Source organism: Phyllostomus discolor, chromosome 5 (assembly GCF_004126475.2).
Source record: "Phyllostomus discolor isolate MPI-MPIP mPhyDis1 chromosome 5, mPhyDis1.pri.v3, whole genome shotgun sequence".
NCBI classification, from domain to species: Eukaryota; Metazoa; Chordata; class Mammalia; order Chiroptera; family Phyllostomidae; genus Phyllostomus; species Phyllostomus discolor.
This window is the reverse complement of record NC_040907.2, coordinates 31,428,969-31,454,353: the sequence shown is the minus strand read 5'-3', so window position 1 is coordinate 31,454,353 and position 25,385 is coordinate 31,428,969. Positions and strand designations below refer to the sequence as shown.

Genomic DNA, 25,385 nt, shown 5'->3' with positions numbered 1-25,385 from the left:
AATGTTTTCCAGCTCCATCCATGCTGTTGCATAGGGTAGGAGCTCCTTCTTTCTTTCTGCTGCATAGAATTCCATTGTGTAAATGCACCATAGTTTTTTGATCCATTCATTTACTGATGGGCATCTTGGTTGTTTCCAGCATCTAGCCATTGTAAATTGGGCTGCTATGAACATTGGGATGCATAGGTTCTTTTGAATAGGTGTTTTAGTGTTCTTAGGATAGAGTCCCAGCAGTGGAAGAATTGCAACAACTTTCTAACTGAGATACAAGTCCCAGTCCAACCCCTATCTTCACACCATTCTTTACATTACTGGTAGTTACCTAACCAAAACAAATGGGGTCATGTCTTTCCCTTCCTTAAAAACTTCTAAAGAATTAAGCCAAACTTTTAAAACACTAAAAGGATCCTCCATAAACCCAGATTACCTAACTGGCTTCATCTCCTTCCAGTGTTCCATACCCATTCACTCACTGAACTTCAATATTATGCCCTGCACTTTCAAGTGGTTTTATCCTATTCACTCGGAAACCTTCCTCTTCCTGACAAAATCCTATTCGTCATGGAAATACCCTCTATAATAAAGATATGAGCAAACGGAGGTTTTGGTTTGGTTTTTCGACTACATACTTTTTTACTACAAACAAAATGTGGTGTAACTTATTTAGAGGACAATTCAGCAAAACTTATTAAAATTTTAACTGGAATATATTTGAACCCAACATTCCACTTGTAAAAATGTAGTATAAAGAAAAAAAAAGTAGACCAGAATGTTTACCTTCGTAAACATTCTCACCATAGTATTACTAGAAATAAGGCAAATGTTCATTACAAGTTAAAGAAATGATAATATCTCCACATAATGAAATACTGAAACCAGTAAAAATAATGAAGTGTTCAACATGTAGTCAGGAGAAAAATGTTCAATATTTCCTGTTGAGTGATAAAAGCAGAAAGTAGGTAGCATATCACCCCATCTATTATTTTTAAAATAAAAAAGTTTGGGTATATTTATATAAAATTTTAAATGTATGTTTAAGTTTAATGACATATATATAAGTGGTTTGGAAGGAGGAAAAAGAAGGAAATAAAATTAAGGGCTTTTCCCTTTCTCCTACATTATCTGCTAGGTTGTCAGAGCCCTGGTCAGGCTCCAGACAAGTACAAACCAGTCAGCTGTAAACTCTGCACAGAGGCAGTGCCAAGATGACTTGAAAGCAGGGCATCCTTGGCCCTCCTAAGGAGAGAAAATTAGTGGCAGGTGGAGAGTCTGCATATGAAGTTTTCAGATGCCTTCACCTGAGTAAGAAACCTGCCACCATCAGGACCTCAGATGTGTGACAGTCAGCCCTCTGTGACACCAAGGTAAGTAATGACTGAAAGAAACTGCTGTCAATGGGCTTTTGCACTACTGAAATTTTGGATCACATCTCAAATTTTAATCAAGAAAACAAAACCCCAGAGGAATAAATTCTGCAGGCTCCAAAGAGTGACTAAAAGGAGGCTCAGTGCCTCCTTTTTACTGTGTTATTTTTTATCACTGTGTTATATGGAAATACAGAGTTGCAAACCAATAAATAAATAAAAATTCTTCAAGAATTTACATTTTTAGAGAATGAGAGTGAAATCGGGTTCCCTTATAAGTTTCACATATATACTGCTATATACCTGCTAAATTAGGAGGTAAAAACTTTAGTAGAGCCCTGGCTGGGTGGCTCTAGTTGGAATATGGTCCCATACACCAAAAACATTGCAGGTTTCATCCCTGGTCAGGGCACATACAAGAATCAATCAAAGAAAACATAAATAAGTGGTACAACAAATCAATCCTTCTCTCTCCCTCTCCCTTCCTCTGTCTCTCTAAAATCAATTAACTTTTTAAATGCCAGTTCAGTTGGTATACCTTTAAATATTCCCAACACAATATCACATTTAAAAAAAAAATCAGGTACTTACCTGACAAGGAACTGGCCAGGCTTCCTCTCCATAACTTACAGTCATCCTGACTAAGTTGTCGCTGAAGTTTGGCTTTTCCAGTGGATGAAAATATGTCAGGATTACTGAGCTTCCTGAAGAGCAGGGGACTAAGTCCAGGTATCACATCCTTCAAACAGAAAAAAAAATAAAACATTAGTCTTTAATGTCTTTTTCTGAAAGTGTCTAACAACTTTATATTAAACATCTCTACACATCAAACTGATCTAGAAAGTACTAAGACAAGCTCCAAACAGTGTAGCTCACTTGGTTGAGCACTGTCCCAAAAAGTAAAAGGTAGCCAGTTAGATTCCCAGTCAGGGCACATGCCTGGGTTGCAGCCCCCATCCACAGTTGGGGGCATGCAAGAGACAACCACACATTGATGTTTCTCTTCCCCTTTTTCTAAAAATAAATAAAATCTTTTTTTAAGTACTAAGATAAAATGAGAAGCATAAAGAGAAACACCTGAATCTGTGTTACCAGCCACTTGAACAAGACTCAAGTAACTGGTATCATGGCCAATACTAGAAGCCACAGGGACAAAAATGGAAAAATGTCCACTTCCTTGAGAAAAGATTTTTTTGAAGGCCTCTAAGATCATATACTCTGGTGGGTTCACAAACATGGGAAGGCGCTAATGTTGGTTGGTGGTGGCTATCTGGAATATAATTTACAAATGACCAAGCATAAAGAGAGAAGTGAAGTTGATGAAAAATATCAACAGAAGGAAAAAGTATTTTTAATTGGTAGTAAATGTATAAAAGGATAAAGGGGGATATCAAGGCACTGCGTAATGAAAGCAATTGATGTGAGCCGTGAGAAAGGAGAATTGGAAGCAGTAGTTAATACAAAAAGAGAAGGCAGCAAAGGAGCAGCCTAAATTCCCACTATTTGATGTGTCAATAATGAAACAGTACCTATGCATCAAGAAGAAACCATGGATGGAAGCAGGGTTTGGGTACTAATGCTAGTAACGCACAAAAAAGGCCTGGCCACTCACAGAAATAACACACCCAGCAAGAAGATTTGGGTAGAAGAAAACAAGAAGGTTTGGAAGATACCAAACTGAAGTAATATCCTACATGAAGGCAACACAGAGAGACAAAGTTCCCATCCCATAAAAGAGCCGGCACTTGACTGGATGACCGTCACACTGAATGCATGAACAATTAGTCTTAGCCAGAAAAGGAACAACACCCAAGCCCTGACCAGCGTGGCTCAATTGGTTGGGGTGGTCCTGCAAAGTGAAAGGTCACCACTTCTATTCCCCGTCAGGGCACATACCTGAGCTTTGGATTTGGCCCCCAGTCAGGACACACACAACAGGCAGCCAATCAATGTTTCTCTCTCACACTGAAGTTTTTCTCTCTCTCTTTCTCCCTCCCTTCCCCTCTCTTTAAACATAAATAAATAAAATCTTTAAAAATAAAAGGAACAACAACCAACAGAGAACTAGATCATCACCAGTTAAGAGAAAATCATGTCCTTTCCAATCTCCCTATTCCCTGTCATAACATACCAAAGAAAAGAAGTCAGAAAAAAGAGGGGAAAAATGAAAGTGGGTCATTTCTCTTCTTAGACCAAGTCTCCCCTGTCAAAACCTTGCACAGGAAAGAAAACATAAATAAAATTGCACATGAAATTTAACTTTTAAATTAGGATGTCTTTGTAGGTTTTACTTTAAGAACCTTGGTCTTTCATAAAAGTACACATACCTAAGGATATCTCAACAAATTTTTACAACTTAAGCATATGCATGTAATCAGACCAAGATTTTTTTTAAAGACATAACCAGCCCTGGCTGGCGTAGCTCAGTGGATTGAGCGCGGGCTGGGAACCAAAGTGTCCCAGGTTCGATTCCCAGCCAGGGTACATCCCTGGGTTGCAGGCCATAACCCCCAGCAACTGCACATTGATGTTTCTCTCTCTCCCCCCCCCCCCCCAATTCCTTCCCTCTCTAAAAAATAAATAAAATCCTAAAAAAAAATAAAATAAAATAAATAAAGACATAACCAAGCAACCCAGAAAGTCCCTGTGCTCCCTTCCAGTCACTACCCCAGATCCCTCCAGAATAACCACTATCCAGGCATCTAACAGGATAGATTATATAAAGTGAAAAACTTTATATGAATCACTCAGTATGAACTGTTCTGTGTCCTGTGTCTTTTGCTCAACTAAACTTTTAAAAATAACAGAACATTATTGAGTTTATCCAAGAAGTCATTAAGGAACAGGATAGGAGAATGAAGCAAATAAGACAAAACCACAAATAACCCAAGAGAGAAAGAAAAAGGGCACGGGAAGTAGAATGTCCTTACTGACTTCCATACTAACTTACTTCTTGCAGTTTTCCAGTTCCCATTTCTAATCGCTTACAAGGTCCAGCCAAACTACATGTTTTCAGGATCAATGGGATGCCACAGTACCCTTATAATAAGTTCTTTTTTACTTAAACAAGATCAAATTGGTTTCTGCCACTTCTCTGATCAAATAATTTCTAACCAAAATAGGAAGTTAACCTTGAGGAGGAGAAGGAGCCTAAAATGACTTGCAGGTTTCTGACTTGGGTGGTATGCTTTCAAGCCTGGGTACAGAAAACAAAACAAGTCTATGAACATAACCCTGCTATGACAATAGTAAAAATTTTCATAACTAAAAATTACAGTACGTTTCCAATAACTATTAGGGGAGTTATAAATGTTTAACCAGGAAGACAAGGGGAAGAGAAGCAGGAGATGGGGAGGGAAGGGGACAGGAATAGCTCTTTTCAAATATGTGAGGGCTATCTCCTAAGAGAGTAATCTTCTTACTTCAAAGGCCAGAATTAGAACTACTGGATGAAATAACAAAAGGGTGATTTAGAAGAACTGTCTAACAGTCAATGGGCTACCTTAAAAAGAAATAGACTGTGCCAACAGAAATACTGGAAAAGGTGAAAGTTGGCCTAAAGCACAAAATGTGGTCCCCAGGCTAGCAGCAACAGCCTCACTTGTGAACTTATTAGAAACACAAATTCTCAGTCCCCAGCCCAGATCTACTAAATCAGAAATTCTGGGTGAGGACGTTACATACACAGTCCCCAGGAGCACGAGGGAGTCTCTGTCATTGGTCAAGATGGTGGCAGAGGGAGGTTCTTTACACTGAGCACTCCAAAAGCTAGAAAGATCAATGGACGGGGCCCCCAGTGCATCCAAAGCTATCAAGATTATTGCATAGGAAAAAAGCGCCCCCTCCCTATCCCTGTAAGAACTGGGAGCTTGAGCAAGAAGGGGAATTGCCTTTGAGACAGAAGTCCACCATTCTCCCAGGTCTCATGGCACCTAGATAAAGCCCTCTCCTTTTGCACCAGCACCTGTCTCTCGAGTCTGGCTATTCTTGTGGCAGACAGCTGAAACTGCTTTTTCAGTTAAAAGGAGACCAGCTATCTGCATTTTAACAAGTCTACCAGGTGATTCTGAACCACGCTAACATTTGAACACTGCCAGACAAGGCCAAAAACTTTCACTATCATGACCCCACAAAGATATGTTGATCAATTGTGAAGCTTGTGTCATAAATGACACAATCACATGCACCCCTACCAAGGACCAAACCTACAATCCAAGAATGTGCCCTGACCAGGAATCAAAGTGGTGAGCTTCCATTTTACAGGATGATGCTCAACCAAGCCACATGGTTTGGGCCCTACACACTCCTTGATGTGGAGGCAATCTTGAAGACATCAGCCAATGTCCCCAGCATGGGATCCTGGTACTTGGTTTCAGAAGAAGCAGAAGAGATCTTTGAAAATCTTTGTTCATGTTTGTTCTAACTTGTCTGGGGACTACGTGAAGGACTGACACATGGCACTCTTCTCTATTTCACCAGATTTTGCTCAATGTGGAAAAGCAGCAGGCATTGCTCAAAAACACTGTAAGGTGATCCACAGCTACCTGGGCAAAAGATTACAAATAAGACATAAAACAAACCGCCTGAGGCCTGGGAGGAAAAGGAGAAAAGAGGGCAATCAAATCACCTGTGTATACAGGGTTATTTTGAAAGGCTGGGGCAAAACACATGCTCAGAAAAGACCTGAAAAAGCTAAGTTTTCATCTGAGGATGATCCCTAGGTTCAATACTGGCAGCCTTTAAGTGTAAAGGAGAACCCCAGCACAAACTCAATCCATAAAGACTGGGAGGTTTGTTTGTTTGTTTAGCTTTTGGGGGTCATAGAAATCTCTCTCAAAACACAAGCAAAGGAATTGTGTTCATATCAAAGAACACCGTTTCTGAAAAAAAGGTTGGTGAACTCATTAAACAAATGGTCACCAACCATCTTCAACAATCAAAAAAACAACAACAAAACCTGGAAGGGAGAAGCTTATTTCCAGAGTTAACATTATTCAAATGTTCACTTTTCAACAAAAAAAAAAGTCGCCCTGGCTGGCGTAGCTCAGCGGATTCAGCGCGGGCTGCGAACCAGGCATCGCAGGTTTCATTCCCAGTCAGGGCACATACCTAGGTTGCAGGCCACAGCCCCCAGCAACCGCACATTGATGTTTCTCTCTCTCTCTCTCTTTCCCTTCCCTCTCTAAAAAAAAATAAATAAATAAAATTAAAAAATTTTTAAAAAGTCACAAGTCGTACAAAGAAATACGAAAATATGATCCATTTAAGAAGCAAAATAAATTAACAAAAACCATTCCTGAGAAAGCACAGCATTGAACTTAGTAGTAGACTTTAAATCCAATGTCATTTTTTAAATTATTTTCTATTTTTTTATTTTAGAGAGAAGGAAAGGAAGGGAGAAAGAGAGGGAGAGAAACACTCATGTGTGAGAGAAACATCAATTGGCTGCCTTCTGTATGCACCCCAACCAGGGACTGAACCTGCAACCCAGGCATGTGCCCTGACTGGGAATCGAACTGACAAACTTTTGGTGTATAGGATGATGCTCCAATTAACTGAGCCACACCAGTCAGGACTAAATCCACCATTTTAAATATGCCCACACATGTAAAGAAAAACCTGTACAAAGAATGAAAGAAAATCAGGGGAAAATGCAGGCACAAAACAAAAATATCAACAAAAATACAGGAATTATAAAAAAGGAACCAAAAGAAGTTCTGGATAAAGAAAAAATAAAATAAAAACTTCAGAAGAGTGTTTAAAGAATTGATTTGAGCTAAAACAGAATTAGCAATTTTGACGACAGAATAATTGCATTATACAGTCTGAAGAGCAGAAGAAAAAGAATGAAGAAAAGTGAAGAGAGCCCTGGCTGGCGTAGCTCAGTGGATTGAGCGCGGGCTGGGAACCAAAGTGTCCCAGGTTCGATTCCCAGCCAGGGTACATTCCTGGGTTGCAGGCCATGACCCCCAGCAACCACACATTGATGTATCTCTTTCTCTCCCTCCCTTCCCTCTCTAAAAATAAATAAATAAAAGAAAAAAAAATAAAAAAGAAAAAATTGTCAACTTAGGTTTTTAAATTCTTGTCTTACCTAAATAAGCTTCTTCTTAATATTAGATGTGTAGCCATTTGCTTGGTGGGCTAATCATTAAGGCTAACCTTCTAAAACTTAGCTTCACTATGAGATCTTCCAGATAAAATTTTCCTGACTCTTTTTATAAATCTTCTGAAGACCAGGGATGCTAAATTATAATTTGTTATGTATTATCTCACACAATGTGAAGAGGCTTAATGCTATGAAGTTTGATTATACTGTCTCATTTCTTACAGTATCTCACTTAGAAAGCCATATATTCTTGACAAATGTTATAAAATAAGGATTTACTTTTAGCACTTTCAACTTCATAGAGATGGCCATATTAAATTATAGAACATGCACACAATTTAGAGGAAAAATAACTTTAAGGAACAATTAACAAAGTATGATTGAAATCATTAGTGAACGTCTTTTGAGTAACATTTGTTTGAATAGCTGCTTTAAGCAAATTATGGTCAAAATAAAAGTGTTTAATTTTCTATTTTACTGAGCCTTAAAATAGCACTTGTGAGTCTGCGGTACTTAAGGTTTGGCAATCACAATATGTACAAATGAATATGATTGAAAATCTCAATTTTCAATTAAAGAAAGAACTGTCAACTTAGAATTCTATATCCAGCAAGATTATCTTTCCAAAAATAAAGGGAAAATTAAGACAGTGCCAGACAAAAGCTGAGGGAGTCCATTACCACTACAACTGCCCAAAAAGGACTTCTTCAGATTGAAATGAAGACACCAAGAAAAAACTTGAAGCCATATGAACATATAAAGATCTCCAATAAAGGCAAATACGTGGGCAAAAATAAAAGCCAGTATTTTTGGCTTGTAACTCCACTTTTTATTTCCTATATGATTTAAAAGACAAATGCATAAAACAATTATAAATCTATGCTATTGGGCGCACGATGTATGAAGATATAATTTCTGATCACACCATAAAGAGGGTGGGGGAAGAGAGCTGTATAGGAGCAGAGTTTTTGTATGCAACTGAAGCTGGTACAAATTCAAACTAAATTGTTATAAATTTAGTATGTTACATGTAATCCCCAAGGCTAGAAAAATATATATCTAAAAAAAGAAAATATATATAAAAGGCATACACAAGAAGAAATGAGACAGGATCAAAACAGTTCACCACACCAAAAAAAAACAAAAGAAAAAAATCAACTAAACACAAAACATGGCAGTAACAAAGGAAATAAGAGACAAAAAGGGTATAAAACATATATAATAAAAATATTTCAATAAGCAAAGACACACATGCTTGAATCAAATTAAAAAATAAGTATCATGCCCTAGCTGGTGTGGGTCAGTGGACTGAGTGCCAGCCTGAGAACCAAAGAGTTGTGGGTTTGATTCCCAGTCAGGGCACATGCCTGGATTGTGGGCCAGGTCCCTAGTAGGGGTGCTAAAGAGGCAACCACACCTTGTTGTTTCTCTCCCTCTCTTTCTCCCTCCTTTCTCCTCTCTAAAAATAAGTAAACAATTTTAAAAAATAATAAGTCTCTGCAAAGAAATAAGACATATTAAAAAAATAGAACAAAAAATATGTATTAACAAAAAAAAAATTTTTTAACCTCTAACCAAAAGAACAAAGAGGACAGAGTAAAGAAAAAGTAAACTAGGAGACAGAAAAACAGAAATAACACAATATGAACAACAAAGATAAAAAAGACTGAAAACAATACACAGAGACTCACGGACATATGGAACTGTAATTCAAGATCTAATGTCTCTTTCATTGAAGCCTAAGAGGAAAGTACACAAAGAACAAGGCTAAAAAAGTTTTAGAATAATAGCTAAAAGCTCCCCAAACATGTGAAGAAGACATAAATCTACATATCTGAGAAACTTAGTGAACCCCAAATAGAATAACAGAATAAACCCAAAGAAATGACAGAAAACATAATTAAAATTCTAAAAAATTATAAACAAAAGAAAAGGCCCTGGCTGCTGTGGCTCAGTGGATTGAGTGACAGCCTACAAAGCAAGGGGTCACCGGTTCAATTCCCAGTCAGGGCACATGCCTGGGTTGCAGGCCAGGTCCCCAGAGGGGGACACATGAGAGGCAACCACACATTGATGTTTCTCTCCCTCTCTTTCTGCCTCCCTTCCCCTCTCTTAAAAATGAATAAATAAAATCTTTTTTTAAATAAAGAAAAATATGAAAGCAGCCAGAGGAAAATAACACTCCACCTAGAGGAAAAAAAATTACCTTAAAAGACAGCAGACTGCTCATCAGAAACCATAAAGTCTAGAATAAAGTGGCATAGTATTATATAAGTGTTGAAACAAAAGAACTGTTAACCAAAAACAATATCCAACAAAAATAACCCTTAGGAATAAGGATAACTAAGAGACTTTGTCAGCAGAAGACCTAAAAGAATGGTGAAAGGAAGTTCTCTAAGCAGAAAGGAAATAATAAAAGAAAAAACTTAAGGAGGAAAAGAGAAAGAACATAGTAAGCAAAAATGCAGATAAATACATTAGGCTATCCTTCTGTAACATACTATTTTTAAAAATCACATAAGAGAGATATCCTGATTAAATTAGAATGGAGCTCTAATCATGGTAATATTATAAAAGAGTAGGATCAAGCAATAGAAATATCAAGGAGATGTTGACAGGATTTTTGGAATGAGACTTACCATATACTCTAAGAACTGATTTATTTTATGTTGTAAGGATATGAGTTTACTGATTTTTATCATCATGTCTAATGTGTTTTTCAAATAGTATGCCATTTATTATAATTTTGTCATATCTCCCCCCATAATCTGTCTGGCAAAAGCTCCATTTGTCTTTGGAAATCCAGCTCAGATGTCACCTCCTTCAAGAATCTTTCATTGACTTCAGGCCCTGGCTGGCGTAGCTCAGTGGATTGAGCATGGGCTGCCAACCCAAGTGTTGCAGGTTCGATTCCCAGCCAGGGTACATGCTTGGGTTGCAGGCCATAACCCCCAGCAATCGCACATTGATGTTTCTCTCTCTCTCTCTTTCTCTCTGTCTCCCTCCCTTCCCTCTCTAAAAGTGAATAAATAAAAAGACTCTAAAAAAAAAAAGAATCTTTTATAGACTTCAGCAGAGAGAAGGTCTCACTGCCTTTGATACTTTTATAAACAATGTACTATTCTGTTGTTGCACTTGTCATTTTGTACTTTTATTGTTTCTCCTTTTAAACTATGAGCTCCTTAGTTTAAAGAAATTACTTAAAATGTTGAGGGACTTCCGGCAAGATGGAGGAATAGGTGGACGCACCGTACCTCCTCAAACAACCAAGAATAGAACAACAATAATATACAGTCATAATTTCACGCAGAACTGTCAGAGGATTTGTCTGAATGGAAGTCAGACAGCCAAGAAGTTGAAGTAGACCCGTACATCAGGCTGGTAGGGGACGACGAGCCGGGCGGGCACGGGGCGGGTGCGGGTCAGCGGCGCACGGAGGTTGGGGGAAATTTGGTGCAAAATCGGCGCGACAGCCATCTGGGGCGCAAGAACGCAGCGGTGATCCCTGAGTACGCAAGCTGCGACTGGGGGAACCAGTGGGGCAGCGATTGTGGACCAGGGCAGAGCTCGCGGCCCGGGATCCCAAGCAAGGAAGTGTCTGAGCCCAGGAGAACGGAGCTGCCGCCATCATTCCCTCCCATCCCCGCTCCCGCCCCCACATATAACGTCACAATCTAGCGACTGGGGTGCCCAGCCCCGGTGAAAACCTAAGGCTCCGACCCCCACTGTAACAAGAGCGACCAGACCGGAAAAGAAAAAATAAAAAAAATAATAATAGGAGAGACAGGGAAAGACATAAGACATATTTCCAGCAGAACAGATCAGTCCCCCAGGACTCATCCTTTTGAGAGACCAAGAAATAGCCAATCTATCAGATGCGCAGTTCAAAACACTGGTGATCAGAAAGCTCACGGAATTGATTGACTTTGGGCGCAATTTAGATGAAAGGATGCAGGTTACCATAAAAGAGATGCAGGAAGATATGCGGAGGAGAGCCAATAGTGAAAGGAAGGAATCTGAGTCTCAAAACAATACAGTGGACCAGAAGATAGAATCAACCAAGCAGGAAAGCATGATGAAATAAGAATTCAAAAAATCAAGGAAAAGCTTAAGAGCATCCAGGACACCTTTAAGTGTTCCAACATCCGAATTATAGGGGTACCAGAAGGGGAGGAGCAACAAGTGGAAAAGTTATTTCAACAAATAATAAAGGAGAACTTCCCCAATCTGGCAAAGGGAACAGTCTTCCAAGAAATCCAAGAAGCTCAGAGAGCCCCAAAGAAGTTGGACCCAAGAAGAAATACACCAAGGCACATCATAATTACATTAGCCAAGGTAAAAATGAAGGAGAGAATCCTAGAAGCAGCAAGAGAAAAGAAAACAGTTACCTACAAAGGAGTTCCCATCAGACTGTCAGCTGATTTCTCAAAAGAGACCTTACAGGCAAGAAGGGGCTGGAAAGAAATAGTCCAAGTCACGAAAGACAAGGACCTACATCCCAGATTGCTCTATCCAGGAAAGCTCTCATTTAGAATGGAAGGGAAGATAAAGTGCTTTTCAGATAAGGTCAAATTAAAGGAGTTCATCATCACCAAGCCCTTGTTTTATGAAATGCTAAAGGGACTTATCTAAGAAAAGAAGATAAAGAAAAGACATGTATAGTAAAAGGACAGCAACTCACGATTATTAACAACCACACCTAAAGCAAAACTAAAAGAAACTAAGTAAACAACTAGAACAGGAACAGAACCACAGAAATGGAGGGCTAGCAGTAGGGGGTGGGAGGTGGAGAGAGGGGGAAAAGGTATAGAGAATAAGTAGCATAGAAGGTAGGTTGAAAATAGATAGGGGGAGGGCAAGAATAGTACGGGAAATGTAGAAGCTAAAGAACTCACAAGTATGACACATGGACATGAACTAAAGGGGGAACGTGGGTGGGAGAGGGGGTACAGGGTGGAGGGGAGTGAAGGGGGAAATGGGACCACTGTAATAGCATAATCAATAAAATATATTTTTTAAAAAAAATGTTTATGCCACAAAACATGAATGAGAACTAGATAAACTCACTAATAAGGTAGGAGAGCTCAAGAAGAAATTAGAAAAAAGCCCTGGCTGGTGTGACTCAATTGATTGAGTGCTGGCCTGCAAAAGAAAGGGTCACTGGTTCAATTCCCAGTCACAGCACATGCCTGGGTTGCGGCGGGTCCCCAGTAGGGGACACACGAGAGGCAACCACACATTGATGTTTTTCTCCCTCTCTTTCTCCCTCCCTTCCCCTCTCTAAAAAATAAATAAATAAATAAATAAAATCTTTAAAAAAAAAAAAAAGGAAAGGGGGCAGCTGATGGCAACTGGGAGAACTGTGGGGTCCCAAAGTACCTTAGTTTGAACAGGACTGAGGCGTCACTCCCCTATGTACAGCATTTCTTGAATCTTGTATCTTCTTAAATAAATGTCTCTATTTTTCATATTATATGACTGGATAACTTCTGGACCACACACACACACACACACACCAAAAAAACTGAAAAACAGGTGTTCACACAAAAACTTGCACACAAATGTTTATGGCAGCACTATCCCAATCACCAAAAGGTAGAAACCCAAATGCCCATCAACTGATGAATGGTAAACAATATGATACATGCATGCAACAGTGTATTACTCAGCCATAAAAAGAGATGAAGTACTGAGATGTGCTACAATGCGGGTACGCGTATGCTGAAACAGTATGTTAAGTGAGAGATGCCAGACATAAAAAGCCACACATATTATGATTCCATTTATATGAAAATGTCCAGAGTCCATAGCAACAGAAAACAAATCAGTGGTTGCCAGGAACTGGGGGAAAAAAGAAATGGGAAATAACTACAAATTGGGTATAAGGTTTCCTTCTGGGGTGATGTGAACCCCAGAAACTAGATAGTGGTGACTGTTGCATAGCATTTGAAGCACTAAATGTCACCGACTGTAAATTTTATGTTAATTGTATTATATTGTATGGTATTTTAAAAGTCAAAGCACATGTGGAGGTGGGCTCCCTAGGACCACACCTCTTTCCAGGAACCTATTACATTGAAAAGAGCTGAGACCCAGTCACCTTTCTCTTTGGCATCTCTTTGGCTTCCTTCTGGCTTTTTTCCTCTTTCACAAGGCTAGACTGACAAAGTGAAAAAGGCCTAATGAGAGCTCTCACTGCCCACCAAGACCTGAAGGATTGTGGGGATTGTCAGAGACCAGCTCTGCAGGCAGAGGAATTTTCCAGATCTAGCTGTTCTTGGGAAAAGGCCTTTCTTTACTTGCATTCAAAATTGTTATTAGCCAAAACTCTGTGGGCCAACAAGGAATTAAAAGAGACCATGGTAACAGGCTATCTATACCCAAAATAAGAGGATTTCTACATAGTACTAGATTAGGACTACATTGGGGTTTGAGCCCTGTGGTAGGGACTAGCTAGATATCGATCACACATGATTAGCCTTCCTCCTGGGCACATCTAGGTGGTATTTCCCAGCCCTCTAGCAGTTTGGTATGGCCCCAGGATTGAATTCTGGCAATGGAATATGGAGGAAGTGATTAAGCCATTTCCAAATCTGGCCCAGCAAAACCTCTTGCAAGATCCCCCACTTGCCTCAGGTGACCTTGGAAGTGTGTTTAGAATATACTACGGCCTCCACTAGTCTGGGCTATTTTGAATGTATATTACAACAACTAGTGTTCTTTACTATAGAAGACTACTAGCATTAGAGCTAGTAATAAAATGTCCCTTTCTCTTACTGGTCAAAGGCAGGACTCAGATGTTCCTGAGTCACCTGAACAAAATCATTTTGGTATTACACCTCTGAAATAACTTAAGGAACTTTTTAAATACTGCTTCTAAACTCTGCCTTTAAAAACATTCCTGAAGGTCTCAAGTAGTCATGAAAATTAGAAGACCTAACATTATTTTGTTACCTCTGCTTTGCTGAAATACTGGCACAGAAACTATGTAGCTTGTTAATCTCCAACAAATTAAGGGTTAATGGATTTGTGCATCTGCTACTCAGCTTTAGTGGTAGGAAGTATTGATACATTAAAGTTGGTACAACTAAAGTATCACAGAATTTCAAAATGTGATCTCCTTGGACTGAGTTTGTTATCTTTTTTTAAGGATTTTATTTATTTCCTTTTAGAGAAAGAGAGAAAGGGAGGGAGAAACAGAGGGAGAGAAACAGCAATGTACAAGATACAAGGATTGGTTGCCTCTCATATGCCCCCAACCCGGGGCCCAGCCCACAAACCAGGCATGTGCCCAAACCGGGAATGGAACCTATGACCTTTGAGTTCACAGGCTGGCATTCAATCTACTGAGCAACACCAGCCAGGGTCTGAGTTTGTCCTTAATTACATTCTAAAACCTAGGGAGACTATACTATGTCCTAAGCAAGTTACTTAATCAAGAAAACCATAAAAATTTCCCTAGAGGGAAAAATGCATGAATTAAATAACACCTCCTTTTCAAGCTTAACAAAGTAAAAGAATAGTTCAATAATACCAAAAAACCAAAGGTCAAGGCATGTCTTTTTTTATTATATTTCTTTCTAAAAGCAGATGAGAACACTAAAAAAGATGAACTATATTTTCACACACTCTGAATGTACCTTTAAAATATAATGATAATTAACCATTATTGAGCACTTCTTAGTATCTGGGTTTGTAATAAGTATTTTACATGGGTTAATTTATTAAATCCTCACAATAACCCTATGAAATAGGTAACAATATTATCTCCATTACATATACATGGGATACTTGAGGCTTAGAAAACTTAAGTAACTTGCCTCGGTTCACAGAGTTGGAATTTGAAGTCATAGAATAACTCAACCACTATACATTCACACAGAAGTATCTATTTAGAACTTTCTATATACAATTCTAGAAACTGAAGAGAGAAATATAGCAGTGAAAAAAACAAACTTAAATTCCTCTCCTCATGAAACATGTATTTTAATGTGGAGGAATGACAATAAACAGCAAATATGTGATACAAACAGGTGAATAAAAAAGGGAAAGAGAATGATTAAGAGTGTTACTTTTAAAAGCCTGATTAAGGAAGGTCTCTTTTAGGAGGTGATATCTAAATAGACCTGAGTAAAATGAGGAACCCAGCCATATATATGTGTGTGTGTGTATATACATATATAGTCTGTCCAGAAAAAGCCCAGCGATTGTTGATATAACAAAAACAGTTTGTGCAACATCGATGTAAACTGGCAGCCAAGGAGAGTGGACTGAAAGCGCATGTGTGAACAACGATGACTTCACTGTACTAGTCAGTGGGGGCGACAGACATCACTGAGGGAGCATGTGTACTGTGTGGCCATCGCATTCAAAATGACTGAGCAAGTAGAGCAATGAATCTGCGTCAACTTTTGTGTTAAGCTTGAACATTCCTCCGCAAAAACTATTCAGATGATTCAGGCCACAGCTATGGGCAAGTGGTGATTGGCAGCTTCTTCGAGACAATGTGCCTACTCATGAATCATGTCTCATGCTGAGTTGCTTTTTTTTTTAAAGATTTTGTCTATTTATTTTTAGACAGGGGAAGGGAGAGAGAAAGAGAGGGAGAGAAACATCAATGTGTGATTGCCTCTTGCACACCCCCTACTGGGGACTTGGCCCGAAATCCAGGCATGTGCCCTGACTAGGAATCAAACCAGGGACCCTTTGGTTACCAGGCCCATGCTCAATCCACTGAGCTACACCAGCCAGGGCTCATGCTGAGTTTTTTGGCAAAACATCAAATCACCCAGGTGATTCAGCCCCGCTAACAATCCAGATTCAGCACCCTGTAACTTCCGGCTTTTCCCAAAACTAAAATCACCTTTGAAATGTGCTATATCTGAGCCTCCATCAACCTGGCTAACACTGTTTAACCTGCCTTGGAGATCCACAGAGGTTCTAAACCACCCAACTTACTGCAGAGTCACCAAAACATGAAACCAGAAAAGCTGGCGTTCAGACTGTCTGTCACCGACCAAACTCAATAAGCAGAGACAGGAATTGAATCTTTATGGGTGCTTTATTCAAAGTGCCAGTGATCTGAGAAGACGGTGGGTTTGTACCCTAATAGAGGGTCTTAAACTCCATTTTAAAATGGCCCTTTTTATAAGAAGAACAAAATGTAGGTAAAGGGTTTGGAATCCTGGGAAAAGTTAATTAGATTAAAAACCGCAGCATTCTAGCCCTGGATGGAAGTCTTTAGCTGTGTGCTAGGCTGGTGGTCATCTCACCCTGGAGCACAATGTCTCAGATACCATCTTGATTGCTTGAGACCTCCTGAGGCCCAGAGATGGAATTGCTTATTGGTCTCATGGAGTCAGGGTGGGCTGTACCTGAAGTTCCTGAAACAATAACTTTTCACATGCATTAACTACCAGGCTTATTAACTATTACCTTGAACTAAAATTTTCCCACTCTTGAGTTCCCGCATCATTACAGGCCCACCCAAGCTGCCTTTCCAAAAGAATGGCTGCTCTTGGCTCCTGTATCATATCAAACAAGCAACTGCTGGCTTCAGTGAGCCCTAGTGTAGCCAAATTAGAGTCACAGCTTGGCGTCACCTGGGGATCTTTAAGCCCAGCACAAGTAGCAGCCATCTCAGATTGCTTCATAGCTCAGGCAGGGTGCCCTGGGAAAAACTCATGTCGGGGCTGACCTTAGCCTACACCACCTGGGAAACTCCAGGGCCAGCACACTCAGTGGGTAGCTACAGACCACTTTGTAGCACCATCACCCTGCCCCTGCACAGCTGATCCTCCATGGAAGGTGGAGGTTTGTGGTCAGTAGTCACAGCCAGTCCTTGCAAACGACTGGCCTGGGTAAATCCCTCCCATTGATCTGCCAACAGCAACCAAGACTCAACTATAAGAGAAAGATGTACTCAGCCCACACAGGGGGCATGCCTCGAGTTCCCAGCTTAGGTGATAAGGGAGGCTATACCACTGGACCCTATAGGACACCTACCACATTAGGCCACACTACCAAGACATGGAGTGAAAGCAGCACTACCTAACACATACAACAAACACAGGGAGGCTGCCAAAACAAGGAGACAAAGAAACTTGGCACAAATGAAAGAACAGATAAAACCTCTAGAAAAAGAGATAAACAAAATGGAGATAAGCAAACTATCAGATGTAGAGTTCAAAACGCTGCTATAAGGATGCTCAAGGAACTTAGTGAGGACCTTAACAGCATAAAAAAAGACCCAGTCAGAAACAAAGGATACACTAATTGAAATAAAGAACAATTTACAGGATAAAACAGTGGAGAGGGTGAAGCCCAGAATCAAATCAATGATTTGGAACATAAGGAAGCAAAAACAACCACACAGAACAAAAAGAAGAAAAAAAATCCAAAGACATGAGGATAGTATACACAGCCTCTGGGACAACTTTAAGAGGTCCAACATTCACCTCATAGGGGTGCCAGAAGGAGAAGGGAAAGAGCAAGAAATTGGAAATCTATCTGAAAAAGTAGTGAAAGAAAACTTCCCTAATTTGGTGAAGGAAGTAGACATGCAAGTCCAGGAAGCACTTAGAGTCCCAATTATGATGAATGAAAAGAGGCCCACTCCAAGACACAGCATTATTAAAAGGCCAAAGGTTAAAAATAAGGAGAGACTTTTAAAAGCAACAAGAAAAAAGAAGCTAGTTACCAGAAAGATGCCAAATGGGAGGGCAGAGGGGGAGAATGGGTGAAGAGGTGAGGGGATTAAGGAGTACAAATAGGTAGTTACAGAACAGCCTTGGGGATGCAAAGTACAGTATAGGAAATGAAGTAGCCAAAGAAATTATATATGCATGACTCATGGACATGAACAATGGTGGAAGAATTGCCTGAGGGAGTAGGGGTGCTTGGTGGACAAGGGCAAAAGGAGAAAATCAGGCCTGCAAACCAAAGAGTTGCTGGTTTGATTCCCAGCCGGGGCACGTGCCTGGGTTGTAGGCTATGTCCTCAGTTGGGGGCAATGAGGGGCAACTACGCCTTGAGATTTCTCTCCCTCTTTCTCCTTCCCCTCCCCTCTCTCTAAAAAATAAAGAAATAAAATATTATTTTTTAAAAAGGAGAAAATCAGGACAACCGTAATAGCATAATTGATAATATATATATATATATATATATATATATTTTTTTTTTTTTTTTTTTTAGAAAGAGCCCTGGCTAGTATGGCTGAGTGGATTGAGTGCCTGCCTGTGAACCAGAAGGTCATGGGTTCAATTCCCATCAGGGCACAAGCGTGGGTTGTGGGCCAGGTCCCCAGTTGCAGGTGTGTGAGAGACAACTGACTGATGTCTCTCTCTCTTTCTCCGTCCCTTCCCCTCTCTCTAAAAATAAATAAATAAAATCTTTTAAAGAAAGAAAAGAGACATAATAGAGGCAAGATGAGTGTACTGATGGGATTAGTGGGGAACAGTCTCATGTAATCTGAATGTAGCACCAACCAGACCTGATGGGATGAATGTAGAATATGAGGCCAAGAAGAGAATCAAAGACAATTTCCAAGTTTTGGTCTGAGTAATTCATGGTAGTGCTATTTAGTGACATGGGAAAGACTGAGGAAGAAGCAGACTGGGATAAAAAAAAATCAGGATTTCAGTTTTGGACAAGTTAAATTTGAAAGGTCTCTTAGCTATCCAAATGGAAATGCTACCCAGATAACTAAAAATAGGAGTCTATAGCTCAGATTATAGGGTGAGGAGGAACGAAAGCAGGGAAGTAAGTGAAAAAACCATTAAAAAGTTCAGTCAAGATCGTATTAGCTTAGACAGGGTGGTAGCAACAGACATGATGAGAAGTGGTTGGATTCTGGATATATTTTGAAAGGAGAGCCCTGACCAGTTTGCCCTGACTAGGTTGGCTGGGCATCCTCCTGCACAGCACAGTGTTGTTACTGCTTCAATTCCCCACCAGGGCACAGGCCTCAGTTGTGGGTTCCTTCCCCCGTCAGAGCATGTAAGAGAGCCAATCAAATGATGTTTCTTTTTCACGTGGATGTTTCTCTCCCTCTTTTTCCCTCCCTTCCCCTCTCTCTAAAAATAAATAAGTAAAATATTTTTAAAATTTTAAAAAAAGACTAAAAGCAGAGAAATGTAGTGGAGTTATTACAAGAACTAAGACAAAAGTTTATAAATGCTGAATTAAGGTGATGACAGTGAGAATAAAGATTTGAAAGATGTCATGAAGGTAGAATCAGCAGAACCGGAATAAGGGGATTAGAGGAGAAGGAGAACTCAAGGATCAAAAATACAGTTTCAGGTTTGATGACAAAGAAAGAGGCACATTTGAAAGGAGAAATAATAAATTCTATTTGAATAATATAGTAAGCCACTGGCCTTCTAGAAATCCAAGTCTAGCATCCTATTCAGACCTTAATCCTAAATATCAGCACAGTATAGTATAAAGTATAACAAGCATTATTTCATGTCATGATAAATGGAGAAGAAAGTCATTGGTGAGAGGTGGGTGCTTATTGATCAGCTAGGCTCTTACTCCCTGAAAGAATGGAATCATCCAGTCTCTAACACACAAAACTGAAATGTTTACCTTTTCAAAATCAAATAATTACAAGTTATGAACTTTCAAGGACACTATCAAATTATGAAAATCACGAATGTGTTAAGATCACAAATGCTGAAAGTCTATGATGGAAACAGTAAGCACAGAAATGGCAATATACAGCTAAGGGAAAAGGTTAGTCCTAGTGATTCAGATCACTCTACCAGAAGGTTCTAAGGGAAAGGGTTGTCAATGAACATGTATAAAGGACCCATGGGCAAAGCCAAAGGGGGGCAGGATTGAGGGTGGGAGGTATGGGTGGGTGGGGCAGGGGAAAGTGGGGGTCGGAAAATGGAGACGACTGTACTTGAACATTAATTTAAAAAACGACAATAAAAAAAGAAGGTTCTATGACACAATGCCATGAATAAAGAGTGTCAGAGACCCTTGTTCCACATCCTAAGCACTTGCCACAAATAGGGAAGCCCCCTAAAAAGTAGAGTACAATTAAGGAAAAGGCTAAGGGCAAAGGACATAACCACCAGGAACATTTAGGAAGCAGGAAATCAAACAAAGACTCACAAGAAGCAGTCACACAGAATTGGAATGGACATTGTGACAAAAGAAAATATCAAGTAGGAACACATGGTCAATAATGACAAATAGTTCACAGAGGTCAGGGAGAATGAGGACTAGGAGAAGACTATCAGATTTAATAATTTTAAAGTCCCTGGGATTGCTGTGTATCTCTCTGTGTAACTCTTTCACAATGAAAACTCTTCACAAGTAGCCATGCATTGTTTTTTAATTTAAAAAGACATTTTAGTATCCATCATGGTACATTTGCACCATGGAAAACTATACAGTAATGAAAAAGAACCAACTATTTCCATAAGCAACAACATAGATGGGTCTCACAAACATGATTTGAATAAAAGAATCTAGTCTCAAAAGAGTACAAACTGTATGATTTCATTTATATGAAGCTCAAGAGGAGGCAAAACTAATCCATGGTGATGGAGGTTGGGAAAGTGGTTACCTTTTGAGGAGGGTTCTATGGTACTAAAAATGTTCTACATTTTGATTTAAGTAGTGGTCACATGGGTATATTCATTTTACAAAAATTCATTGGCTGAATGAACATTAGATTTGTATTAAAGTCACACCTTCAATAAAAAAGTAAATAAACAAACATAGAAAATTACTGCTGACCTTGAAAACATCAGTTTTAGGAGAGTTTAAGTGTAGAAGCCAAACCATAATATGAGAAATGTATGCAAGGTGAGGAAGCTGACTCATTTTTCAAGAAGGTTGCTGGTGAAGCAAAGAGATAACAAAGTAACGTAGGTGGGTTACACAATTCAGGGAAGTTGTGTTGTTTTGTTTTTATTTAAGGTTTAAGACAAAAGGAAAATAACACACATAACAAGGGCAAATGAGATGGGATGAAATCAAGAATGTAAGTAGAGGGATTAGCCTCGGAGAGGGTGATAAATGTACTGCTTTCCTTGAGACTGAAGCAAAGGATGAGTGAACACAGAAATCCTAATATAAAGAAGAGGAGAAAATCAAGTAATCTTGAACGCTTTAGTGAAGCATGTGATAAAGTCAACCGGACCAGGTAAATTGAGTAAGGAAAGGATCTTGGCTTTAAATACTTTTTTAAAGTTTTGAATAGGTACTGCAGGAAATATAAAAGGCAAGGATGAGGGGGAAATTACAGCAACAGGACAATGCTCAGTGGCGTGAAGCAAGGGCAGAGAGAGCGGATGGTGCAGTCTCTTCAGGGCTGGGTGGGGAATAAAAGGTGAAAGGACAAAAGGAGAAAACAATTCCAAGTGCTAGCGTGTGCATCACTGAAACTGTTGTAATGAATGATGTGTAAGAAAAAAACTAATTTAACTGTTGGGAAAGGGTCAGGAATCTAACAGAAATGTTGAAAGATTCAGGGATGAAGTGAGTCGGGTCTGGAGTGCAAAAGGAGAGTTGTCAGTAGAGTCCATTACAGAACATTTTCCTGCAGTTCCCACGAGATCAAAGACCACATATTCTCCTTTCACTGAACTTCCTACCACTACTAGTGACAACTTCTCCTCCCCATAAAACTAACCTTTAACCCCTACTTCTAACTACACCTACACTTGTTAATAAATTATATAAACACACCCTGTCCATTCAGAAACTCCATGAATATTTTTTCACTGCTTTCCGTCTTTTCCCGTCAACATGTTTTCAGTGGAAAACTCTTAAAAGGCAGAGCCTGTATCTATGAATTCCCCGTTCACAGCACTGGGCTTGGGATTCCGCACATGCAGGTGTTTTTAAAAAGTGTTTTCTCGTGAAACAGATCGTTACTGAGAAGAACTTCAAAAAAGATTCTGAACACACACACTCCCCATCAGACTACAGTGATGGCCAAATCAAGCAGTGCTTAGGAATAACATCCGTTTTTATAACTGTCAAAACAATCTCAAGGAACTAGGATAACATTTACCATGTAATACTGACCTTCCCTGACTCACAATATGCACCCCGCCAGGTAACTCCTCAATGCCCGTTTTCGTAAACCTATTCTTTGCGGTGCATTTACTCCCAGTTCACATTCGGCGTCCCTTCTTCCCGTCCAGAACTCCGGACTTCGAGCACACACAGGACGCTTTTTCACCCCTGACGCCCCCATTTCCCATCGAACCCCAACCCATCAGCGCCAGTTCTCCGCTCCCCACTTTGCTGCCTCTGCAGAGCCCCCCGCCCATTCCTCCTGCGGAACCACTCAGCCCCCGACCCCTCAAATGCCCTAACCCGTCTTCCCGCCCGAGATCCCCTCCCCCACCGCTTCCATTCAGGCGGCCCCTCCATCCCTCCCCTCCCGGACCCCGGCCCGCCCTACCTGCTCCTTGACCTCGGGCCCCGCGGGCCCGGTCCGCTCCTCCAGTCGCTGCCTCCCGGACGGCGCTCGCCGGCGCTGGGGCAGGGGCTGGGGCAGCTCCGCCGCCCGCTGAGCCCCATCCTCCCCGCGGGCGGCCGGCGGCGGCGGCGGCGGCGGCTGGGGTCGGTCGCGGCAGCGACTCCGCTTCATGTTTGCTGCTGGGCCCCGCGGGCGTCAGCGCCGCGACTCCCCCGGCCCCGCGCTGCTCCGGGCCGCAGCGCCGCCGCGCCAACCACCGCCCGCAGCCACCATGGCCCGGCGGGCGCCCGCGGCCACCGACCCCAGCCCGCAGCTCCTCCGCGCTTCCTGGGGCCTCGAGCGCCGCGGCCTCTTTGGCGCGTCTCACGGAGGAGAAGGCATCGCCGCCGCCCCTCGTTTTCTTCCACCCGGCACGCGCTCGGCCGGCCACCCGCCGCCGACGGCTCCACTGCCAGCCGCCCGCCCGCCCGCCAGCCGGCCTCCCGCCGGGCCCCACCCCCCTGCCCTCCCCCGGCGCGCGCGCCCGGGGAGCCCGCCCGCCGCCGCCAGCCGCGCGCGGTGTCCCGCGCACGCGTCAGCGAACGGTCGCGAGAGAGACGCGCCCGTGGCCCCCGTGTGTAGCGGGAAGAGCGGAAGGGGGCGGGGCTCCGGGCGCGCGGCCGCGGCGGCGGGCGCTCATTGATGCTTCCATTCGCCCATTCATGAAAATGTGCGCCTGGCCCAGGGGGGTCGGGTAGGTATCCGAAATGAGTTCCAACTGATCAGTGTCTTCGGGGAGCTGGGGGGAGAGGGGCCACAAGCAGGAAGGAGGCAAAATATACGACAAGTTGATAAAATACCAACGTGTGCCTTTTCACTGAGCGCTTGGCACTTTCACCTAGTCTTCACAGCACACTGGGGAGGCGGGTCTGCTCTCGCTCACGTTACAGATAAGAAGACCGAGGTGAAATGACGTGCACTCTGGCAAATCAGTGAACAAATTCGACGAGACACAAATTCTGGCTTTTCTGTCCCTTTCCACTGTTTCTTGCTGCTTACAGAAAGTAAGCCAGGATGTGTAAAATCCTGTAAAAGAGGAAGAAGTGATGGATTCCTTCTGGGGGAAGAGGAGGACAAAAAGGTTTCCGGAACGGTTCCCATAATTCCCCAGTGACAATGAAGTCATCGTGTTATAACCCAGTCCAGCCTGCCCACAGCCAGTCCAGCTGTGGCCTGAGCAGCCTTCCCATGACTCATCTCATCAGCAACGTGGCTGTAGATCAGCACTGTCTGGCATCCTCCTTCTGACTTCAGCTAGTCTGCCACCACGTTGTGTTTTTCCCTAGTTATTACTCTGAATGCTACACCCATTTTTCCTGGGTCTCCTCCCTGAACCCTTCCTGAAAAATAATAACAGGTAATATCATAGAGTGCCTACTGGACCTATAGACACTGCATTCAATTCACAACAAGTGAACAACAGGTAAGCTACGTTTTTTTCCAATTTACAGTTGAGAAACTGAGGCTCAAGTTACATAACATGCTAAATATGCTATAGCTAATAAATGGAAGGCCAGGTTTCAAACCAATATCTGTCACATACCAGAGCCTACACATACAACCAATGTACTGTATAGCCTGTTCCCAGTCTCTGTATCACCTGTTTCACTTCCTCACTACCATCCATCCAGTTGCCTCAACCAGAAACCTAGAAGTCATCCTAGACTCCTTCCTTACCTTCTTGTCCCCACATCCAACATTATAATGAGCAAGTCCTGTTGCTTCTATAACCTTACTATTTCTTCAGTCTGCCTCCTCTTTCCATCCCACTGGCACCACCTCAGCTCAAGTCTTCTCTTTTTCTCACCTTCTTGACTAGGTAAGCTTTCTAACTGGTTCATCTACATCCACTCTCTTTCCCTTCAAATCATCCTCCAAAACGCCTTTACAAAATCTTCATATAACTTGTTACCCTAAATTTACTGTGGTTGACAAGGCCATCCAAAATCTGGTCTCTACCTACCTTACCTTCTATTAATCCCAACTATATAGAATTATATTAGCTGTTTATAGTTCCCTGCATGTACAGGGTCTGCTACATTCTTAGTACAAACAATAGAAACAACTCTGACCATCCTAAGCCTAAGGGGGAATTTATTGAAAAGCTCTTCCAGCGCGTATCTGGCCAGTCATCTTCCAGGCGCGCTGGCATGCTGTTAACCATCCTCCGCCCGGGCTGGGTGGCCTCCACCGTGGCGGCAGTGTCCCGGGGCCCTGTCTGCAGCATGTGCAAAGCCTCCGAGCGGACGTGTCTACCGGGCTCTGTGTGGATGACTTCTCCCATTGTTTAAAGGGGACACTGTACTGTAAGCTTTGACCTCATGCCTTGCATAGTAAAGAGAGTTTGGGGTTTTTTTGAGAGGGTTGTTTCTGTTTCCTTCTGTTTTTATTTGGCCTTTTCTCTCTTTGTCTTTTCATGTAGACC

General features: G+C 41.5%; 1 protein-coding gene across 15 annotated transcripts in view; it reads right to left on the bottom strand.

Annotated features, from left to right (window-relative positions):
* The window catches only part of MAST2 (microtubule associated serine/threonine kinase 2), a 163,689-nt gene extending 140,297 nt beyond the window's left edge, over positions 1–23,392 (bottom strand). For 8 of the 15 annotated variants that reach the window (XM_036026004.1, XM_036026010.1, XM_036026007.1 and 5 more), the window contains exons 1-2: positions 22,904–23,391; positions 1,956–2,103 (exon numbers count right to left, since the gene is read on the bottom strand). In XM_036026004.1, the coding sequence (XP_035881897.1) occupies positions 1,956–2,103; positions 22,904–23,092 (337 nt within the window). In that variant the 5' untranslated portion in view covers positions 23,093–23,391. Of the gene's footprint in view, positions 1–1,955; positions 2,104–22,903 lie in introns of all 15 variants that reach the window. The other 7 variants (XM_036026011.1, XM_036026012.1, XM_028511373.2 and 4 more) reach the window with 2 other exon arrangements.
* Positions 23,393–25,385: the final 1,993 nt, after the last annotated feature.